The following is a 21,373-nucleotide window of genomic DNA, read 5'->3' as shown; positions in this document are numbered from 1 at the left end:
CTTTGAGCATTCTGCTGAACTGCTTTTGTATGGGGGAAGAAGGTACAGACCTTTCTGCAGGAGGGCTAAGAGACCTAGAACAGGGGTGGAAATATCAGTCATAGTACTGTGTCTGCAGTGGACCCTTCCACGTTGGACGGGTTGCATTACAAGCTGTACCTATGAGTGGTTGCTGCAGCCAGAAATAGTTTATCTATCTCAATTCTCACTCTGCTGTAAGAGGGATTGTAAATCAGGGGATTCCTTTGGGAAGGGGTATACTGCAGTAAGTTCTCCGACACTGAGCACACTGGTGCTGGCCCCGTGAACTCCTAGAGAAGAAGAGTAGTATTGTTCAGTGTGAATTTGATTTTAATAATGAAAAGGAAATGTATTGGAACAGTTACAGAAAGTCATTCACAGTCAAAATGTCTAAATCATCATAGAAACCTTTCCTCTGTGTGCAAAATTTGCCGTCTTTAAAAAGTAACAGGTCTGGTCCTCTTAAATGCACTTTCTATTACGTCTTTCTTGTGCCTGTTCTCACAGGCAGGAGCTTTTTCTTTATGACTGTCTTGCTGTGCAGGGACCTAGATTGTATCTTCAGAGGACAAAAAGGTGAGGAAGATGCTGAGAACAGCAAGCTGCTTCTGCTGATCTAGAGTTCCCATGCTGGTAGATGCCGATTATCGTATAGGGAAAAGTCCCCACAGTACTCCATAGGGGAAGAAAAGGAAACGTCTGTAACCCAAGAACTGGCTTCTGCCACCAAGAGGGGAAGGGAACCGCACCAGAAAGGGAAGTAAAAGTGGGAAGTGAATGTGCAGCATCACCATGTGAAGAGCCTCTGCTTCTGGTGCCTGCTGCAGTCTCTCATTTTCTGCCAAAAGCTAGAAGGCAGGTGGTGAGTGCTTGGCATGAAGTTCCCCGCAGCAGCTGCAGTGTGCGCAGCGAGGCCAGCCTGGAGAAAGAGTCACACTTCGGACAAAATGCCAAAGCGTGGCAAACAAGGGGATCCACAGTCACCGGCAAACTCTCATCCTTAATGGGTTTTTCTTTGTTTGTTTGTTGTCCATCCAGTAGGGAAGATAGGAAGAAAAACTACAGAACTTGGCATGTAATCTAGTCTTAGGTAAACAGCTCTGCTAAATCTCTTTAATTACAGCATAAAAGCATTCTGCTAGTAAAGCATATTCCTTGGGCTCCTAGCTGAAATCGGGGCTGCCTGCAGTACTGGATACTCCCTGTAATAGGTACTTGAAGTTCAGAGGTGGGGAAGTCAAATTCAAAGGCTGAATCTTTAGACAGGGCCCAAGTTTCTTATCTAAAAGGACTCTCCCTTCTAGAGCCAACATTGCACAAGAAACTGGGTGCAGGTTTGCTATGCTCACAGGAATTCATCTCTCCGATGAAGCTCTTGGAGCTTCTTTGGATCATACATAACCTACTCTGAGCTGAATCCTAGAAACTACTGCCAGGTTTTCAATTTTGTCCCGATTCCAGGCCAGTTCTCTCTTGAACCGCATTGTGAGGAGGGGAAAAAGAGACCAGTTGCCAGCAGCAACTGCTTGGCAGCAACCTCCAGAAACACTTTTTACTATGTCTGCCGTAATCCGCAGCAGTTCCCTCTGCATGGACAGTAGATGAGTCTGGGTGCACATTGGTGAGCTGCGCCCTCTGCTCCGAGCCCAGCCTTCCCACCGTTGTCAGCCCAATGGTTTGAGAGAAAAGCACACAAAGCAGGTCGACCCTGAAGAGAGACGCAGCTCCTGACTGCACCGATGTGGCAGCTGCTGGAGGCTCAAGCCCCTCCGCCACAGTCATGGTGAGCGATAACATCTACAATCACTTGAAAGCAGGAAAACTCTTGGCCAGCTCCAGCTGGCCATGGTGGGAATCCCAGACTAGGTAAGCTGTATGAGGACTGGGGACACCACGCAGCTTCAGAATTAAGGTGTAATTTTCATTAGAGTAGTCAGTCCTCTCTCTCTGGGATGTAATTTTCATTAGAGTAGCTCAGTCCTCTCTTTCTGGGACATCACCTTTAGAAAGCATCCAAAAATCAAGTCCAGCTTCATTCTGGGAAGCAGTGGCCAAAGCAGAAGAATGCTCAGTAACTGCAGGTGCCCAATCATCCTTAGGGGCAACACTGCTCCCTCCTACTACCTGCGAAGGAGTTGAAGCAACTGTCAGGCCTGCTCTTCTCCCTCATTGGAAACATGCCGGTAGCCGGGGGGCTGAGACTGTATGCGAAAGAGTACAGTCAAGAGGAGGATTATAAGGAGAAGGAGAATGGATCCACACACAGCCAGACCCACAAACAGTTCTGCAAGGGAGAAAACAAATGGTCAACACGGTATCATCCAAGCTTTCCCCTTCTGCCACACTGCTGTCTGGCCTGGGCTCACCTGTGTCGTGCATGGTGCTTGCTACCTGGCATTCTTGCTTCCAGTCCTGGGGAACAATGGGATCTGTGAGTTCCAAGAATCTTTGCAGTGGGCATTTATGCTGACAGCCAGGGATTGTCAGTGGGAAAGGTTCCTTCCCACTCTCATTCCGGAAAAACATCTCCACAGAGAAGTTACTGAAAAAAAATCACAGCTAGATGTTTGCTTTTTTCTCCAGCTGAAGTCATCCCTTCCCAAAAAACAGTGTGCACACCCTTTCCTCTATTCTGGTGGTAGTTTTCCTCCTAAGAGTCTGCCACTAGGAGCAAGATTGCATCCCCTAGGGTGGAGCCTAGCCTCAGTCTCTAACCCTCGAGATGAAACCACAGCAGCCGTCTTTACTGCAGCCCTCACCCATCATCCTCTTGGTACAGCTCAAATAAATGACATGAGGCGTATGGTGCTTGAATCTTGTTGTAGACATCTAGAGCCATCTGCAGTGCCACGAGTGTGGTGTCATGCTGAGAAAGAGGGAAAAAAACCAAATCAGTCACCCTTATGGATGTGGCAGGGCAGCTCAGACTGTACCAGCAACGGACAGGGCAGTGCTGAGGGGATGTCACCTTTGTAACTTCCATCTGGAAGAAGGAAGAGGAACTGTACTGGTAGAATGGTGATCTGTGACGGTGCCAGAGAAGGGGAGGAAGCAAAACACAGCCATATATAGCCTGCATTGTTCTTGAAGGACTGATCTCTAGGGAGCAATTTGGGAGAGGTGCTCAACTTTCCAGTCAGTAGGCTGCTGGAAGGTGGGGGGGGATGACTATCTACCCTGAGGAAACATCACATCAACCCATCTACCAAAGAAATACAGCAGTTGCTCCCCAAAGTCTGCCAGTCTCATCCACAAGCCTGAGCTAGCTGGAACAAAGTGCAAATTTTCCGCAGGGACCCCGCAGGAACGATGCCAGATACTGCACAGCCCACCTAGCCAGAGGCAGAGATGCACGTCCTGATCACTGTATGGGCTGTAGAGAAGCCAGAAAGGGTTAAAACTGTCACCAAGCCCCTGTGAGGAGATGGATAAAAGCTAGCCCTGCAAACTCTGACTTACCGCTGAATAGGCGAGTACTTTCAGGTTCTGGTGGGCAGAAACATTTGCTGCTCTGGTTAGGTTCTTCCTTATATCATCCAGCAGGACCCCTGAAGAAAGGGAACGGCTGGTAAGAGGCAAACACTAGACAGAGCAGCATGAAGCTCCCTCCCCCATGCACTCACCACCTTGCAGACGAGCTTTTTCTACCCGCTTGTGGATCCCAAACAGAAATTCAAACCCGAAGTCTTTTAGTTGCTTCAATCGAGTCATGACATCTGGTGTCACCCATACAGGCAAATCCATTTTGTGTGCTTGCTAGAAAGAGAAACAGAATACTCATCTGTAGGCAGCATGGATCGTGGATCAATCAGAGAATGGCAGTCGGGGTGTCTGGAGTCCCGCCCATACCGCTACTGATTTCCTGTATTATTTTAAATATGCCCCTTTCCTATGTATGCTTCTGTCCTCACACTGCTGTGCTGCATACAAAAATATACATGGATTTTAATGTTGTTTCAGAAACTAATAATGAGAAGCATAAAGATTAAAATCTAGGAGATGCATTTCTGTGAAAGCACAACTGGAATGCAGGGTTATGTCATAACACCGAGACAATAATCTTGGGGCGTTTACTTTCCATGCGGCTGACTCTGCCCTTCAGATGGCATGCAGTCAAAAAAAAAACCCAACCAAACAGTAAATGAGACAGCACAAGCTCAAGGTTGCTGGTGTACGTGCAGCACCATTTTCCTGGAGGCTCTGAGGGCCACTGAAGGATATTGGAGAAAGTTAGCAAGCGCTCTGCAGACGTAATACTGGGATGTACCGCTGGCAAAGCCCGGTACTCAAACCCAGAATACACAGAGCTGGGAATCAAGAGAAGAATTTGCTTTGCAGCCAAGCCATTACAAGAAAGGATTAGTTATACTGGCAGACAAACAGCAGTTGTGGTTCCCTGGCATTACTCAGAGCAATCTTCTATGCCACATCCCATTAAACTGCCAGAAGATGAGGCTGAATATCCTTAAGGGCCCATTCTGTCTGAGCAGTTTGGAGAAATTCCCATCAGCAACTTAGGTATTTATTTTTTAATTAATTTATAAAGAGAATAGCTGGTAAGTTCAGCTATATCTTGGACTTAAGTTATTTTCTCCATCCAGATGGTAGAATGAATCTACTGGCTCAGGTGAGAAAAACAATCCTCTTCAGGGCACTGTTCGTATGAGTTAGAAAAAAGGAGGAAGCCCAAAGCAGCTGAAGAGACCGATCAGCCTGAGGGTATAGTTTTGAGAGTAAAACTGCCCTTAAAACGTTCTGCTTTCATTTTTGGACAGTCAACTATTCTGCAAGTTCTTGGGGATTATAGTGGTTGTCAGCTGGCCTTCTGGGCCCAATCTGCAAGCTCATTAAGTGAGTCCTGAAAATGAAGATGATTTGAAATTCTTGATCTCTCTGACCAGATTTTTTTGTTACCGACAGAAGTTGCTTCACTGTGATTGTTAGAAGACAGGAGATCAGGTCTGATACAAAGGGCAAATTTACATAGTGCAATGCAGCTCTGGACTGGAATATTCTCAGCTTGCAGCAACTCAAGCTGCTACTTTACATAGCAAAGTTTAATTCCATGCAGATTTATCTTTTACATCACCAAAATTATACGTACCACTGTATACTACTGCCAGCAAGCTAGGAAGTCTTGCACCTCCATAGAATTAGCATGACACCATGTCAAAATGCTTGGGTTTACTGCTTCTTCCATGATTAGGAAGTTTGACGTGAAAGATCTCTAGAATTACTTCATCATGCTGTACAGTTATACAGATAAACTTGTGTGCAACAACTGTAATCTCCTGGATACGTGACCTTTGCTTTAGCATTATCACAGCACAGCTAGCCCAATTTTTTATTTTGTTTTAAGCCTTCCTGAGATGTGCTTTCGACACAACTCCACGTGAATATAGTTTGGTGCCTCACCCCAGACAGTAAAAGGGTAACATCTGTCTCCAGAGTCTGTCTCTGGCAACAGAGACCTTATAACAGGTCAAAAACCAGATGTGGGTGAACCCCACTTAACCTAGAAGAGCATTATTTTTATTTTTAGAGATGGCATGAACAGGAACAGAGAAAGAGAAGTGATTGATCTAAAGTAACAGAGGAGTAGAGCGAGGAATAGTCCTAACTTAAGCTCACAACTTGAATCACACAGTTAACGCTTCCTCAGTTTCCAGAGATCTCATTTCTACCTTACTTAACTCTGACTTGTCCACAGAGATCTATAGATTTCCAATTGCAGTCATTCTGTAGTGACTTTCAAAAGAGCCAATTATTATGCAGGTGGGACTTTTTTGGGCTCTGGCACGATACATATCTAAGCTACAGAGTGGGAGGTGATGGTGAAAAAGTAGGTAATTCTTGCCTCTAGCGAGTAGAAACTGCTGCTATTCTGAAATTAGAACATTACTTCTAACTGTAGGATGGGAATGGTGAGAAGTCGTTTTATGGGATTTTGCAAAATCATTTTCTACCAAATCCAGTGAGTCCTAAAGACCAAATTCCTGTGGCTGTAAGATGATGGCCAAACCTACTTCACAGAACAGTGTGTCATACACACTCCACACACAGTCAAGAGAGACATCCCGGATCCCAGTCTTGTTTGCCACCATCTGGAGGAATTGCTGTAGGTAATGAGAAAAGAGAAAGGCCTTCAATTTTCTAATCTGTATTACATGCACAGGTATCCCTACCCTTTTCTCAGAGCTCTGATTATACAGAGGTGATAATACTTTAACTACAAGCCTAAGACCACCTTATCTCATGCAAACAATCACTTACCCAATTCTCTTTGGTCTTATTTATGTATTCTGCTGAGTGCCGTGTTTCATTCTGTAGCTGTTCATACCGTGGACAGGGGGTCAAAGGAAACTTCAGTAGCTGGGCAGAGACAACAAGAGCAGCGAGGTCACCGAGAACACTGAAGTACAGAATTTGCAGTCAACACGCGCAACCGTAATGAAACCCTGACTAGTGGGATGCGTCTTATAAACAGCCTCAAGTCCTGCCTTCTAGCACACTCCAGATCGCGTGTGCTCTGCTGAGGGGTTGCAGCTAATGTGTTGAGTGAACGCAGCCCCCGAATTCTCGTCTTGCTTTGAGAACAGAAGAACCTTTGCAAAGTAGGTCCCAGGAGAAGTTCAAGATGATCGAATCGAGACTGAAGCAAAGACTTTTGGAGAAGTCAGCATAACAGAGTATCTGAGTAGTCAGTATATGTCCTTGAGACTAACTTACCCTCTCCTCGGACTCGGGCACTGTGTGCACAGGGATGGGCTGCCAGGAGATGTTAGGGTTGAACATCTGTTGTCCCTCTGGGGGATACAGGCCTGCCAGGTTGGCCTCCGCACTCATCAGCGTCCGGTCACAGTCGGTGCTGCGGATGAAGATCTGCCAGGACAGGGACAGCACACCATTAGCAATGCTGCGGTAAGCGGTGACGCTGGGACGCAGCACCGTGTGTGCACCGAGGAACACTGCCAAGTGCCCCGCAGCTGCTCGTGGGCAACGAGATAACCGGAGTTGAAGTGACCCAGCCTGCTGATGTCAGCCTGGACAGAACTGTAAGGACGGACACAAAGACAGTTTGGTGTGTAATACTGGAGCGGTCTGTTCTGGATCAGTGGGGATAGCCAGATGCACTGTACGGAGGTTACAGATAGAAAGAAGTCTGAATAGCAGGAAGAGTCAGAGAAGAGCAAGACAGAGATGCAGGTAATGACAGGCACAGGTAGGAAATGCACTGCATTTAGAGAGCAGGACTGGGGCAAACTCCTGCATTCAGTTCTAGGAACAACCTGCTGTGCTCATGAAAAAAAAAATGGCTTCTCCAAACCTCAGTTTTTCCGTCTGAGAAATGAAGACAAGAGTGATCTGACTAACAGAAGAGGAAGAAAAAGGGAGCTTGGATTTTATTTGACCATTGTGGGCTCTTGGGATTAATGGGCCAAGACTTATCATTCCAGAGCTCAGAGAGAAAGATCTGAGCCAGAAGAAACATCAACGAGAAAAATACAGAAAAGTTCAGAAGGTCAAAATGGCTAAACTTTGGTATTCTGGTATCTGTGTACTGAAAACACTTAGGGGGAGATTAGAGAAAAACCAGTGATCAAACAAGAGGAACACATAGGAAATCATGAAAGAATGTCCTAGAAAACAGCATGTTGAATCTGAAACAAGAAGGATAAAAACCCAGAAGAATGAAATTTAAAAAAAATCCAAATCTTGACATTGTAATGTTAAATGAGAAACATAAGACAAAATACATATGCTCACTCTGTATAGCATGTCCCACGTGAAGTGTATCTCAAAAGTTCAGTCACGAGGAGAAAAAAAAAAAAGTTGTCTTTTCTCTGACAATTTCTACCCGCTTTTACCTCTTAACTGTGGCTTGACAATAACTGACCCTGTACTCCTTAGACAGGACTGGTTTTATCCTTGGTAAGCTCTGAAGAAATAGAAAGGAAATATTTTAAAAGATAAGGATCTAATTCTAGAAGTGTCATAAAAAACCCAAGTAAGCCCTGAGCATACATGCTTTCTTCAGCACCTTTTGCCAGGCTCCAGCTTGTCGCTGAGTCAGGTGACACAGTCATACGGTGTCACCCTGAGGCAACACTTCTTATAAGGGAGGTTGCTCAACTCGAGCAGGGGTTCAGGCTTGGTTAGCAGAACAGCTTTTGTTTGCATATGCCTTGGTTTCAGCTGGCAAAAGCTTTGTTAAGAGTGAAGTATGTTTGGAAAGGAACTACTGAGGGAGGTTAAAGGATCTGTGTTTGAGCTGACGCTGGGAGTTTTGTTGATGAAGCAAATGTCAGAGAAGGGATGTAATCTGAACTATGGCTGGGTATGAACTATGGCAACCAGGGAGCCCAAAAAGGGGTGAAATAAAGACAGAAAATTGTACGGGGAATCTCAGTTTGCCCCGTCTGGTCAATCACCCAGAGTCAGCGCTGGTAAAATAACTGAACCGATGCAGAGCCTGTAGTGGGACAAGGGGCCTCGGCTGCCTGCTGTCCCTCTGAACCAGGCGACAGCACGCCTCTCATCGCGACACTTGTTCACGTTCCAGTTGACTCACACCTCTTTGATCAACCAGCAGGGGTACTTGGGGGGGATTTTCTATTCCCTTACTTTCTCTGATCTTTCAAATTTTCCCCTGTGCTTAGCACATAGTTCCACAAGGGCTCCGTTAACTTTTTATAAATGAAACCTACCAGTTTCTCAAGAACGATTATAGAGTGTGGCAACATCCTGGAGAGAGAGTGAAAAATGAATAGCTTTGGGGGACTGAAGCCGTGGATACTTTACAAGTGGAAACAAATGAGGGGGTCACTTCTGGTTAGGAACTACTGCTTATGTGTACAGGCCCCCACGAGATCATCCCTGAAGCGCTCTGGGGAGGGCAGGCAAGCACGGGCTGCGTTCTTGTCGGCTGGTGTGACAAAGAAAAGGAGTAAAATCTCACAATCTCGAGTAAGAAACACGCACCAGCTACACCGCAGCAGTCCTGGCGCGCTCCCCTGACCTCCAAGCGGGCGGCTGCGGCAGCCGGACCGCCTGGCTGCCCCGCGCCGAGGGCAGCGCCCGGCCGCGGCCCGGCTCAGAAGGGAGCCTGCGGGCAGCAGCCGGCGCCGCCCCGCCCCTCCCCGCCCTGAGCCCCGGTGCCGGTGCGGCGGCACTGACCTCCTGCCGCCGGTACGTGTCGCTGAGGAAGCCGCGGTAACGCCGCCGCAGGGCCTGGCCCAGCTCCCACTGCTGCCGCATCCCCACCTGCAACGGTACCGGGAGTTACCGGCGGCGCCGGCCCCCGCCGCGCCCCGCCCGCCGCGGCCGCGCACGCACCTGGGTGAGCTGCCCGAAGCCCTGGGGCCAGGCGCTCTCCTGGAAGGGGTCCCGCGGGTAGGCCTTGATGGGCGAGCGGTCTCCGTGCCGGTACACCTGCGGGCGGCACCACGTCACACCGGCCCCGCCGCCCGGCCCAGCCCGGCGCCCTCCCGCCGCCCCCCTTCCCCCTCACCAGCGTCACGAAGCGGAGGCTGCGGGAGCGGGCGGGCAGCGGCTGCCAGCAGAGCGCCAGCAGCAGCAGGGCGGCGCCTCCCCGCCCGCACCCCGCCGCCATGGCTGGCGCTTCCCGCCCGCCGCGCGGAACCGAGCTGCCGCCGCCCGCCGGCCCGCACGGACACGGTTTCCCGGCGCACACCGGAAGCGCCGCGGGCCCGCCTCGCAGCCCCCCCACCCCGTGGAAGCGGCGGGTGGCGTGGGGTGGCCCCGCTGCGCTCCGCGGGGCCGGCCGAGGCGTCGTGAGGAGGAGGAGGAGGAGGAGGAGGGCGGGCCTCAGGCGGGCCCCCGGGGGCCGCTCCGCCTCCTGAGACGTCTCCTCAGCCCGCCAGCCTGCCGCGGGAGCGCCGGGTCGGGCCCGCCGCGGTACCGGCGGCGGCTCCGCGGGGGCATCCCCGTGGGCTTCCCCCACGCAGGTGCGCGGCGGGGGGGTGGGAGCGTGTGGGGCGGCTCCTCGGGAATAAAGCGCTACCTCCGTGCCGGGCCCGTAGTCACCCGGCGGCTTCTCCTGAAAACGGGAAAAGTTTCACGCTGTTCTGGCGTTATCCGTGAGCTCCGGGTGAAGTTTTAACGGGCCCTGGCTTGGTGGGTCGTTAAGCGCCTCAGCCCTTGAGTCAGCCGAAGGGTGCCGGGGTGGAAAGAGAAATCGGTTGCTGCTGGCTCTGTTGGCCAAGAGGCTGTTTTTTTGCCCAGATTTGGTCGTTCCTTGCCGACCCCAGTGGGATCGCGAGGGAACCCGGCTTTCGCTGCCAGGGGCGTGCCCGGTCAGTCGTTGGTCACGGATCTGGTAGGTGCCATTCAGAGGGGAATTTCATAGATGGTTAAACGAATTTTGTGATATTTAGTCTTCACCTCCTAGTGCGTAGAGGCGGGTGATTATGCGGGGTTCCCAGCTTTCGCTTTTTTAACAAAAGTAGGAAACGCGGCTCTTGTGTTTGCAAAGAGATCACGAGGCCCAACGGCTCAAAAATCAGCTCGTTTGCATGTGTTTGTTTGCTTAAAGCTTTACGTAGTTTGCAGCGTCAGGAGGCGTCTCAGAGGACTGAGTTATTTATGAAGTGGAGGGGTGACATCAAGGCAGGTGTGGTGGAACACCCGAAGTTTGGCTGGGTGGAACGGTGTGTTTAACTTGCTGGTGCTAGAACGCTTAGTGAATTAAACTAGCGCCGTTCCGGGTCTCTAGGAAGGGATGAAGTTGTGTTACTTATTGCTGGTCCCGCACCGCCGGGTGGGAGCCGGAGGGAGGAGGGGGTTTGCTGTGTGTTGTCGCTGCGGGCACCCGCCAGGTTTGTCGTTCTTCGCTGGCTTTGCTCCTCTCCTCGAGCCGCGCGGAGCGGAGGGCGGAGGCACGGCCGTGGGCGCCGCCGGGCGCGGAGGCAGCGCGGGACCCGGGGCAGCGCTCAGGGACCCGCCGTTCCCAGGCCGGCTTTGGCTGCGCCCCGAGCCCGGCCTGCGCCTCCCGCCGGGCGGGGGGGCGGGGCCGAGGGGCGGGGCGGGCGGCGCCTGCACGTGACCCGGGCCCGCGCCGCGCGTGACATCACGGCAGCTGGGCAGCGGCGCCGGGATCTGCACCGGGACCAGCGCTGGGCCGGGCTGCCCCCCCCGCCCCCGCCGGCAGCTCCAGCACCTGCGCCACGGCGGGCGGCGGCCGCACGTCGCTGAGGAGCCGCGGGCCGCGCCGGTAACTTTTCTCCTCGGCTCTGGTTGTGGTGGGGCGGCGGGGCGGGCGCTGTCGCCGCCTCTTCCTCCACCTCCTCCTCCTCCTCGCGTCCGTGACTCACGGCCGGGGACGCGCTCTCCGGCCCCACGGCTTTCCGGCAGCGCTCTCTGGGAGCCTGTGCCGACGGCCCGGTGCTGCCGGGCGACGCTGGAAGGTGCTGGAAGGAAGGGGGGTGGCGGCGGCGGCCTGGCCCGCTGAGCCGCCGGGGCCTGGCGGGGGGTGCGGGTCGGGCGGGTGGCGGCCCGGCGGGAGCGGCCGGGCGGGCTCCCCCGCGCCGTGGGCGGGAGGGATGCGTTTCCGTGGCGTGGCGAGGAGCCGGGCGCTGTTCGTGTCGCGGGCGGCGGCGGGGCCTGCCGGCGGGGGCTGCGCAGTCGCGTTGTTGAAGAGGGTCCCTCTGCGAAACAGGTCGGAGAAAGGGCAGAAACCCCCCCCAAGACGGGCCTGACAAGGTAAAGCAGGGGTTTAAGGACGGCGTGTCGGTGGCTGTAACCGTGCATCCAGAGAGCCCAGAGCTCTGGTTGCTGTCTCCGGAGATGCTGTCAGGGGCAGCGCGGGGATGTTTGCTTGCTTTGCGGTACCTCGTTAGCTTTCCTCTTCCCCTGCCTCCTCCGCTCAGCTCTGCGTTTCTCCGTCTCATTCACCTGTTGCATCCTGTCAAGCCAGATCACGAGCTCTCTGGGATGCAGGCTTGTCTGCACAGCTCACAGTTTGTGCGGTGCTGTTAAAAGGTAAGTTTGCTTACCTTGGTGATGACTCCAGATAGTGTCGTTTCACTGATGCTCGTTGTGCTAAGGCCCACAGATCCCTGAAGACAGGTATTTTCTTATGGGACAGAAGCAAACCTTGGATCACTGGTGCAAGAGAAATACTTTCTCTCCGGAAACTTCCTCCCTCCCCGTTTCTTTTTCCTGAAGGCACAGCTGGGCACTTCACTGTGAGGCTTTTTTGAGGGAGTCTCCAACACTGACTCACATTTCTGACTAACTATTTGGATCACTGTGTGTCAGCCAGTTTCCGTCTATGACTGCAGGTTATGTTTGTAGGGAAGAGTCCTCTCAGCTCTGCTGCTCATTCCACGGTACGTGGAGTATCTGCTGTTCCCCCCTCTGGTGTCAGGGAGAAGGCTGTACCTGAGGGCAGACAGAAGAAAAAGGAAAAGTTGTCTCTTGCTTCTTTTAGTGAGTGGTGGGCTTGGTTTGTGGAGTGAGTGAGTCTTAATCAAGACATAACACACACACCCCCCCCCCCCCCCCCCCACTGAAGTAGAAACAGAAAAAAATGTTGTGTCTTTTAGTTAGGGAAGCAAAGGAGGTTTGAAAATTTCAGCATAGTGTTGCTGAGCTCAGCCCTTCCTTTCTTTGGGATGTGGAAAGAGGGCATTGGATGTGGTATGCGTTGTGCCAGGATGCGATGGAGTTTGGCCATGCTGCGTGTCTCTGCTATCGCACCTGTAGCATGTTCACTGGGAGGTTACAGCTGCCGCAAGACTTGCGAGGGCAGACTGGTGGCATGGCCTCTTGCTGTAACCCTGTTTTGAAATCTAGCGCCGAGTTCAGTGATATTTTTTTCTCGTATGTGTGTACACACGTGCATCCTTCTTCATACACAAAGGCCAGATTTTTCAGGAGAAAAGCAGGGGTGAAAATAATTAATGACCTCCTCCCCCCCCCCCCCCCAAAAAAAAAAAAAAAAAAGTCGGGGGAATAAACCTAAACCAGCCTCAAGTAGGACAGTACATGGGTTGCTGTGGAGTTGATTGGGAGTTCTGTAGCTGCCAGAGGAAACCTGCAGCTACTTGTATTGTGAAGGGATGCAAAGAGAAGTACTATAGCAGGGACTATATATAAAAATTGCCTAATCTAAAAAAATAAGAAACAGGAAACTTTATCGCAGAATTAGTGTGTCCTGGCTGTGTGCCTTGGGTTACTGTCGTTGGTTGTTTCCAGTTACTGCTGCCGTGGCTCTCTGCGCCTTGTCAGCATGTTTCCTTTACCAGCTGCTGTGCGGCGAGGAGGCAGGCAGAGGGTGTGCACAACAGGCATGCGGCCCTACAAGTACAGAGCGTGAGTTTGCAGCCTTCTGATCTCACACCTGCAGGAAGAGTCGTGTCTCCAATGCTTTAAAGTGCAATTGATTGCTGTGACTTTTTTTTCCCCCAGGAAGATGCTTTCTCTAGGATTAGTCCTCACAACTCAGAATGCTCGTCCTGTGGTAAACACAAGTTTGAATTTTTTGCTGTTGTTAAATGGTTGATCCAGTGCTGATGGCCTCAGACCTCAAAAGTCATGTGTCTCATAATTAGATCTGATTGTATGGCTATCAAGATTGACAGTTTTCAAAATTTCCAGGTTTGAACTTAAGGTCTTTAACTGTTGCTTTGTCTTGAATGCATCGAAGGATGAGCCTGCTTTCTGCTCTGGAAGCAGCTGCTGTGAAAGTCTCATTGTTGCAGATGTGTGGGACTTTGCATGTCGAATAGGAAAGCTTATCAGATTGTGTGTCACGCTCCTCCCCCCCCCCCAAGTAATAAGATTCACAAACCTGACCATCTTGGAGAAGAATCAGTGTTTCAGAACTGAGGTGAAACCTGTCAGACAAAGGTATTTTGTTTCATTGGGGGAAATAGTTCTGTGGGTCTGCAGTAGGATGTGTTACTTTGTTTTCCTCACAGCCTAATAATTTAGGAAGGCAGAATCACGTTCTCTTGGCTGTGGAAACTGTCTCAATAAGAAGGATCTTCATTTTAGGAGGGAACGTAGGGGAATGCTTTCTGCTGACAGGTATGGGTCTGCGTTCAGGCTGCAAACAGGTTGAACTTGGTCACTAGATCATATGCCTGCTAATACAAGTTGACTTAGCATTTTCGTTGTGGTTACTGCAGCTAGAAGCTGTATTGTGGTCAGTTTGGTTTGAGAGATGTGTATAATATTGTTAAATTAGATGAGGCTGTCCATACTCCGGCAGATCTTAAAAATGCCTCTATTAGAAGTGGTACGATGGGTTACTTTAGCACTCCTGTGTGGTTTTTGCTCTGTGACTTCCCACTCAGGACAGAGTACCTTTTTTCCATTTTTGGAGCATAGACAAATTCCTTTCTTGTGTCCTCACTAAGAAGGAGACAGTTCTGGAGCCAGTGTACTTGCACTTTTACATGTGGAGATCTCAAAACCAGATTTTCTGTAAAGCAAAATTACTTTATTGAGTGTCAGAAAATGTTAAGGTGGTATACTCAATTTTGGTATAATTTCATAAATTGCTTTGAAATATACACTGTCAAGCTTTTAAGTGTCATCTTTTGCGAGGGCAAAGGCTAACTAGGGTAGTGCACAGAGGAGAGCAGAGCACTGCAGACTCCGGTATGTTTAAGGGAGGGGCAAAGATAAATGTTTATTTAGTGGGAAGTTGATGGAGAAATGAAGAGAACAATGTTAGAGAATGAGAAATCTAATTCTTGTTTTGAACAGACCACAACTAGTGTCTGTAGGATTAAGTAGGAATACTGTCTCATGGGATGTGAGGATTGAAGCAATTTAAAAGCCATGCTGCAGAGCCAGGTTGTATTGTGTACGCACAGAAACCTCTCTGAGATGTAAATAAAAGATGTTAGGTGTATCAGACCGATTGCTAAAGCAGATGACTGACAAGTGAGTAGGTGTCTCCTGGCATGTGGGTCCTTCTAGTTTGATTTAAGATTTAAAAAAAAATATTGGCAAATATACTTGTAAAACTTGTTGAAGCGAACTGGGCATGGAAGTTGTATCCTCTCTCCCTCCAGGGAGAGGGACAGTCTTGGCCAGCTGGTCTTAACCACAGCTACGAAGCAAACACAGCTAATTGGTTTAAATCAAGGCTTCCCACTTGCTGATTTAAATAATGATTAAAGTTGGTGATTTAAATAATTAATTTAAGCTTTGTTTTTCATTTGGTGCTTTCTTAAAAGGAAGGTTTAGTCTAATTGGTTAGGCTCATCTATTACTGCTGCTTGCTAAACAGGATGATACAGTGTATCTACATACACCCCTTTATGCTATTATATCACAGTAAATGTTTACATTAGAAAATGGTCATTTGTATTTACTAGGTGAATAATTTCTTTCCTCATGACTTGTACAAAGCTGCATTTGAATAAAAAGGTCAAATTAAATATGCAAATTTTTTTATAATTAGGCTATGATCACACAAATCACACGCTGGATACATAAGAGAAAACATGCTTGATAGGCTTGCTGGAGTGTGTGCTATTAAAACTTATTTTAACAGGGTAGTGTTATCTGTACTTAGCAAAATGAACTGGTTGTTTTTGGTCATTGTGTTTTTCCAGATCTTCGAATGAGCATAACTCATCCTGGCTTGTCTTGTTTTTATTCAGAGATTGGAAAAGAGAAGCAGTTCCCCGCCCATTTTACGCTGCCTCCCTCAATTTTGAGTGAACTGACTAATTTAGTAAGTGAATTGAAGAAACTAATCTTTCTGCCCTTTTTGAGAAAGGTTTGTTTGGTACTTCAGTGGATTCTGGTTCTGAGGACTTAGTGACTTTCTAGAATATGAGAATTATGCTCCTTTAAACATTCTCCAGCAACCATGTGCTGCTTGGATAGAGCATGCGTTTGTTTGTCTAAATGACCAGCTTAGACTTTTATCATAAATTGTCATTAACTTAATGACTGTAATTGTGAAAAATGTGTGTAAAATCCATTTAAAGGAAAACGTTTGGAATTTAAATAGTCTATTTAGGGCCCTTATGAAATGAGGGCAAAGAGGTAGGCTTCTGCAACAGCTCCATATATCTCGGTTGCTAGGGTCATACATGCAGAAACGTGCCAGTCCCCAAAGGATTCCACATGCCAGTGACTTTTCACGGAGGATTCTTACACAGTCAGGCTGTCAGATACACACGTGTAGTGGCAGCTTGAGCACCTACCAGCAAGAACCCATGCGCAAATCTTTGTGGGCACATGAAGTTGTGCTGGAACAGCCTTGGAGACTTGCTCTGATGGTGCTTGCCCTGACATGCAGGTGCAGGGAGTCCCGTGGCCAGCCCCCATCAGCAGCGTGCTTTGGCTTGCATGAGCACTGCCGCCGACCAGAGCAGCTCATCCAGCTGTGTGCTCCGAGGGTAAAAGGAGGAAGCTGTCACCTTGCCTTCAGATACCCAACTTTGTGATTCTGGTCTTCTGACTGCCTGCTTCCCACCCTTGGCTGTTGTCTGCAGGAGAGGACTAATATTCTGGTTTCTGTGAAAGGTCCAGAAAGAAGTTGAAAACATGGCTTCTGTGTTTGCAACTGGTGAGGGGGACAGATTCTCTGGCATCTGCAGGTCTGGGCAGGAAGCCCTACAGATATGATTTAAGGTCCATATAGCATGTGGACAGGCAACGTTGAACTGCTAGACCTTTAAGAAAGGTGTCAGATTCCCTTCCTTAGCAAAGGAAGAGGAAATTCTGTTGTGAGGAGCATTGTAAAATGTGAAATACTGACAAGCATAGATCATGTAATGTAGCTTCTGTTGTTTGCATGGGTCTGAGGAGAGGGGACTTAAATTTCTGGGCTATATGGGAGTGAAGAAAAAAATTTTTCCTTGGTCTCCAGAAAGCTCCCAAGTTGCTGTTTGTTTTCCTAGAAATAAAACAGGAGTGGAGAAAACAGAAACCTTTGCCTGAAGAAAACATGATTTTTCTCCCTATTACCTGCACTTTGAGGGCATTTTCTATCAAGCTGCTTTTAAGCACCAGGCTGGGGTGAAGGCTGAAGAAAAAACAAGAAGAGACTGCAGACTTTGTCCTCCCTTGTTTTAGTATCATCGCCAGCTGCTACTCCCTGATACTTGCTCTGGGTGGTGCCTTTAGCAGTGTCCCAGAACTGGCAGGCCATCCCCACCCTTCTCCCTTGATACATGGATCAAAATAAGAAATCCAGCCACCTGTTGGCTTCGCCCCATTGCCCGATCCCACACACTCATACACGTGCTCGCATTTTCCAGCGCTGATCTTGGGTTTGCAATTATTTCTGAGTAGTCAGATGATACGAGCTGTCTGACAGTGTAATGTTTGCTTGCTTGCTTCACGCAGACCATGCTGGAGTGTCGGTCTTTGCAGAACCACTGGCTCCTGGTTCATCCATGGGTCGTATGTGATGGCTTCCTTCCCCTCACGGCAGGGTTGCGCCGGAGTTGGGAATGGGGTGGGGTCCTTGCAGCACATTGCTTGTCAGGCTTTGCAACAATCTGATGATTACGTTCTTTTGCTTTTTTTTTTCTGTTAGAGCCTTTGTGCAGACTTTCAGTCTGTTCTGGGCTATGTTATTTGGGCAATAGAAAGGCGTTGTCTGTTAGCATCTCTGATGTCTTTGTGCCTTGTTAGGGCTCTTTGTGCCTGGATGAGGACGGGCCTCCTGAGCACTTGGAGATAACCTGTGAGGAGAGTCGGTGGCTCTGGTTTCCCATCTGGTGGGTGTGCCGTGAGTGCAGCCATTTCACTGGCTGGTGGTTCAGCGGTGGACTCTGTCCGGCTCTGGACTGTTTTCCAGCTGAGTATTTGTGGTGATGTCAGGCAGTGTGAGAAGGGAACATGACTTGGCAGGACAAAGTCTGCAGAAAGTTCAGCTCCACGTTTGGCCAAGAGCCTCGAAGGGAATGAGATCTGCGCACACATTCTGCTACCCAGCCTGTCACACGCCCTCTCACATGCTCCCTTCCTGTCACACAGATCCTCTTTCTCTCATTTTCAGACCTTTAACTCTTCCCTCCTACCTTCCACCCTGTGGGTTTATTTAAAAAAAAAAAAAAAAAATCCCTCCTCCTTGTTTTGCTGTTATTGTACCTTGTAAGTGTTTAGTTGCAGTGACCCGCAAAGGAGAAACAGACAATACAGGGCAGGATCCAGAATAGTAAAGTCAAAAGCAGGGCAAGTGTACTTTGCAACAGAGCTCTTAATAGTCCTTTATTCTGACCTGCATCCCTATGCCGGTCTTCACTGTGTTTCTTGGCAGCTCTTCTGATCTCTCTTCTTGCTCTGCTGCAGTCTCCTGGCTGATGTAGGTTTGGATACGTACACCTGCTGCAGGGTGGGAACCCCTGCCTCTCTTCAGTTCTTCTAAGAGCAGTGTAAGCAAAACCTGCCAAAATATATCCCCAGTAATGGATGAGTGGGGAATAGACTAAGAGTCGAGCTTACTTTGGAGCAATTTAAAACTCCATTCCATTGTCCCTCCAATGTGTTCTTTATGTGGGTGTTTCTGTAGTACTGTCATTTCTTCCTGACCTCTGTGCTACATCTAGGGATGATATTTCTATGAATGGGAATCGGTACTTTTCCCCTACTGCCCTTAAGGGAATCTTAATGAGTTTCCTGTCTGTTTTGCAATCCAGTACTGTATTTCTGTTTTGCCTGTGAGCGGTAGTATTTGCTTTGATTGATGCTTTTAGGTGGGATGGTGCTTGGATACAAAGTGCTATGTAGATACCTTATGAAAAGGCTGTTTCCCAGAAACAATCTTGTATCAGTTATAGTGATGTGCAGCATGCTGAGGAAAGTACTCTTGGGATGGGAGGAGAGGAGGGAATTGGAAAAATGAACAAACAATTATACTGTAAACAGCCCTCCCCTTTATTCGTTTCTCTTTTGCCTCTGTTCTTCATGTTCTTTTATTTCATAACTGTTAGAGGCTGGAGAGAGACCAGTTTGAAGGAGAAGGTGGTGTGGACAAGGGCTAGGAGTTGAGGGCTTTTAAGTTCTCCTTCTGGCTTTGCTGTGATACATCCTACAGCTTTGTGTCCTTTGTCATCTTCCTGGTAAAATATTGCAGCTGCTTCTTACTGCTCTTATCTGTTCTAGTAGTAGTTCAGTGCTGATGGTGGACTGGGCTGTGTTCCTGCTCAGAGGAGTCCGCAGTGGTTTGGGGTACTGATGTTGAAGGGATGAGCTGAGGCAAGCTGGGGAGCTGAGCAGATTTCCCATTCGTAATGCCAGCTGATAAAGGCATTTGGCTAGAATAGGCATGGGCCATGAAATGTTCTTCCATTAGTGCACAGTTGAGTGGAGATGAAATTATTTTTAAGGAAATGATCAGGTAAATAGTATGTTATGTGATTGTTTATCATTTCCTACATGCAGAAAAAAGGCCTGCAGCGCTCTCTTCTAGGCGTAATCTAGTTGGTTCTCTTATTGCTTAGGGACTAGGTTTAACCCTTTTCCCTGGCATCTCCACTATCAGGATGGTATTTAGCATATTCATTCTTGCTTCTTTTTTTTCTTTCTTTTTTTTTTAAAAAAAGTTCTGATCTTTCACTTCAGTTTGACAATGGCATTGGGATGACGACTCAGATCTGCCATGAGTCAGACTTGTGTTCCCTGAAGCAGGGCTGTAACATCTGTGGGACTGAGGGTCATAAAAGAGGAATGTAGGATCTAAGGTAGAGTTTTCTTTTGTTCTGTGATGTGGTGCCCCTGTGGAAGTCCACAGTGATATAAGAGAGAGGCTTCTCTAAACTTTTTTTTTTTTTTTTCCCCTTCTGTGCAAGCCCGATTTTTAAAAAACAGCTTTTTGAACCTAGCTGGTTATTGCCATTACCTCTTATCTGGTTTATTTTCTGTCTCTTAAACCCTGTTTTCTGGGAAGATTAAGGAAGCTCTGGATCTTAAAACTTGCTTCAAGGAATGGCTGGCTGTTACGTTTTGGGTAGCTATGTATAATTGTGTAGAACAAGGTATTGATGGCTGAGTAAAGCTAGAGAAGGAATCCAGAAAGAAACGAGAGTCTGTGGGCACGTTTTCTGTGCTGCCATGCAGTAGCATTTATAAGGAAACTAAGGTGGTGGGGTCAGATCTCATCTTCAGCATTCAAGTAGGACATGATGAGCTGTCACTGCACATAGGATGTGGTCAGCAGTGGGAATAATGAGCTGCAAACATCTCAGTTTTAATTTTGCAAAGCAGGGCCTTGCTAGTTAGCAGATTATTTTGTAGTAGGAAGTTTCTAGATTGCTTGAACACTTCTCACGTTTGACTTTATTTTTTTGTGTGTGTGTCTGGTGGTGTGGTTAGAACTGTGAAAGAATGACACCATTAGCCAATCCAAGGGCCCTAGGAAGAAGAACAAACATGCAAACCAAAACCACCTTTGCATAGATACATTTAGATGTGCAAGGAAAAAAAAAGACTTAGTGGTAGGATAGCTTAATTTGCTTGGGGAAATTGTGTGTGGTACTGGCAAAAGAATGCTATCGCTGTTTTAAAGTGAGTTTCCATAGGGAGAGTTTGCTATTATAGCTGATGCTGGCAAACATATTCTGCAGACAATCTCCAGGCTGGATCCCCTCCCTTCCCCTTCTTCCCAAGGAGAGGCAGAGAGCTGCCCTTTGCTCCTCTGCTAGCAGGAGGGGGCAGCTGCTCTGCTTTGTGTGTTTCATCCTCCTGGGAGGAGCACAGATGGGATTTTTCCTGTTGGAAGCCCCTGTCAAAGCCTCAGTTGTGTTTCCTGCCATCTGAAGGTCGGTGCTGATAGCAGTGTCGAGCCATTGATGAGCTGGATTCGCAGCCAGACACAGGGGATTATTGCAGTTCAGCTACAAACGGCAAGTTCCGCTCATGTTCATCCCCATGGGTGCTGCAGAAGTCTGTGTTGCTCCAAAGTGGTTGTGCTCTGTCTGCTCCCCATGTTGGGGCACTGGTTTCACAGCTCATCTGGCCAGATAGAGCTGAGAAAGGATGACTTGTCATTTTACAAGATGGCTTGGAGGAGAGGGGAAGGTGGAGGGATGCTGCTACTCTAACATCTTCCTTGCAGTAACCAGTGCATGCCCTGGTTTTTGCCATTTCTGAGATGATTATACTCTAGGTTAGCCAGGAGCTTGAAAGCTGAGGTGACAGTAGAAAGCCTAGAAGGGTTAGAAGGGACTGGAGCTTTGTTACGCAGACCTGGCTTGTGCTGTTTTCCAGAGTTCAAGGGAACTTGTGTCAATGGCCTTTAAAGGAATTTCATGGCAGCAAGGTGGCCACATCACTCCTGGTATCACTTGTTATTCATTTCCAGTTCATTAACCAGGGAAGAGCCTATCTTCTCTTACCATCGCCTCCTCTCTCT

The 21,373-nt window shown here is 48.6% G+C and overlaps 2 protein-coding genes across 7 annotated transcripts in view; one reads left to right on the top strand and one right to left on the bottom strand.

Moving 5' to 3' along the window:
* Positions 1-330: 330 nt before the first annotated feature.
* Positions 331-9,772, bottom strand: ACP2 (acid phosphatase 2, lysosomal). Its single transcript, XM_074824018.1, has 11 exons — positions 9,533-9,772; positions 9,358-9,453; positions 9,199-9,285; positions 6,751-6,903; positions 6,295-6,393; positions 6,048-6,137; positions 3,645-3,777; positions 3,481-3,569; positions 2,781-2,887; positions 2,388-2,563; positions 331-2,305 (listed from the first exon to the last, which is right to left on the bottom strand). The coding sequence occupies exons 1-11, from the start codon at positions 9,632-9,634 to the stop codon at positions 2,169-2,171; spliced, it is 1,269 nt and encodes a 422-aa protein (XP_074680119.1). The 5' UTR covers positions 9,635-9,772; the 3' UTR covers positions 331-2,168.
* The window catches only part of NR1H3 (nuclear receptor subfamily 1 group H member 3), a 30,431-nt gene continuing 18,787 nt past the window's right edge, over positions 9,730-21,373 (top strand). The window contains exon 1 of one of the 6 annotated variants that reach the window (XM_074824022.1): positions 9,730-9,989. The gene's annotated coding sequence lies outside the window, so the exon portion shown is untranslated. Of the gene's footprint in view, positions 9,990-10,121; positions 10,361-11,126; positions 11,255-11,305; positions 11,448-21,373 lie in introns of those variants that run through there. The other 5 variants (XM_074824021.1, XM_074824024.1, XM_074824019.1 and 2 more) reach the window with 5 other exon arrangements.

The sequence above is a fragment of the Strix aluco genome, chromosome 4 (assembly GCF_031877795.1).
Source record: "Strix aluco isolate bStrAlu1 chromosome 4, bStrAlu1.hap1, whole genome shotgun sequence".
Taxonomy (NCBI): domain Eukaryota; kingdom Metazoa; phylum Chordata; class Aves; order Strigiformes; family Strigidae; genus Strix; species Strix aluco.
Note: the sequence above shows the minus strand (reverse complement) of the source record. Positions and strands in the feature narration are given on the sequence as shown.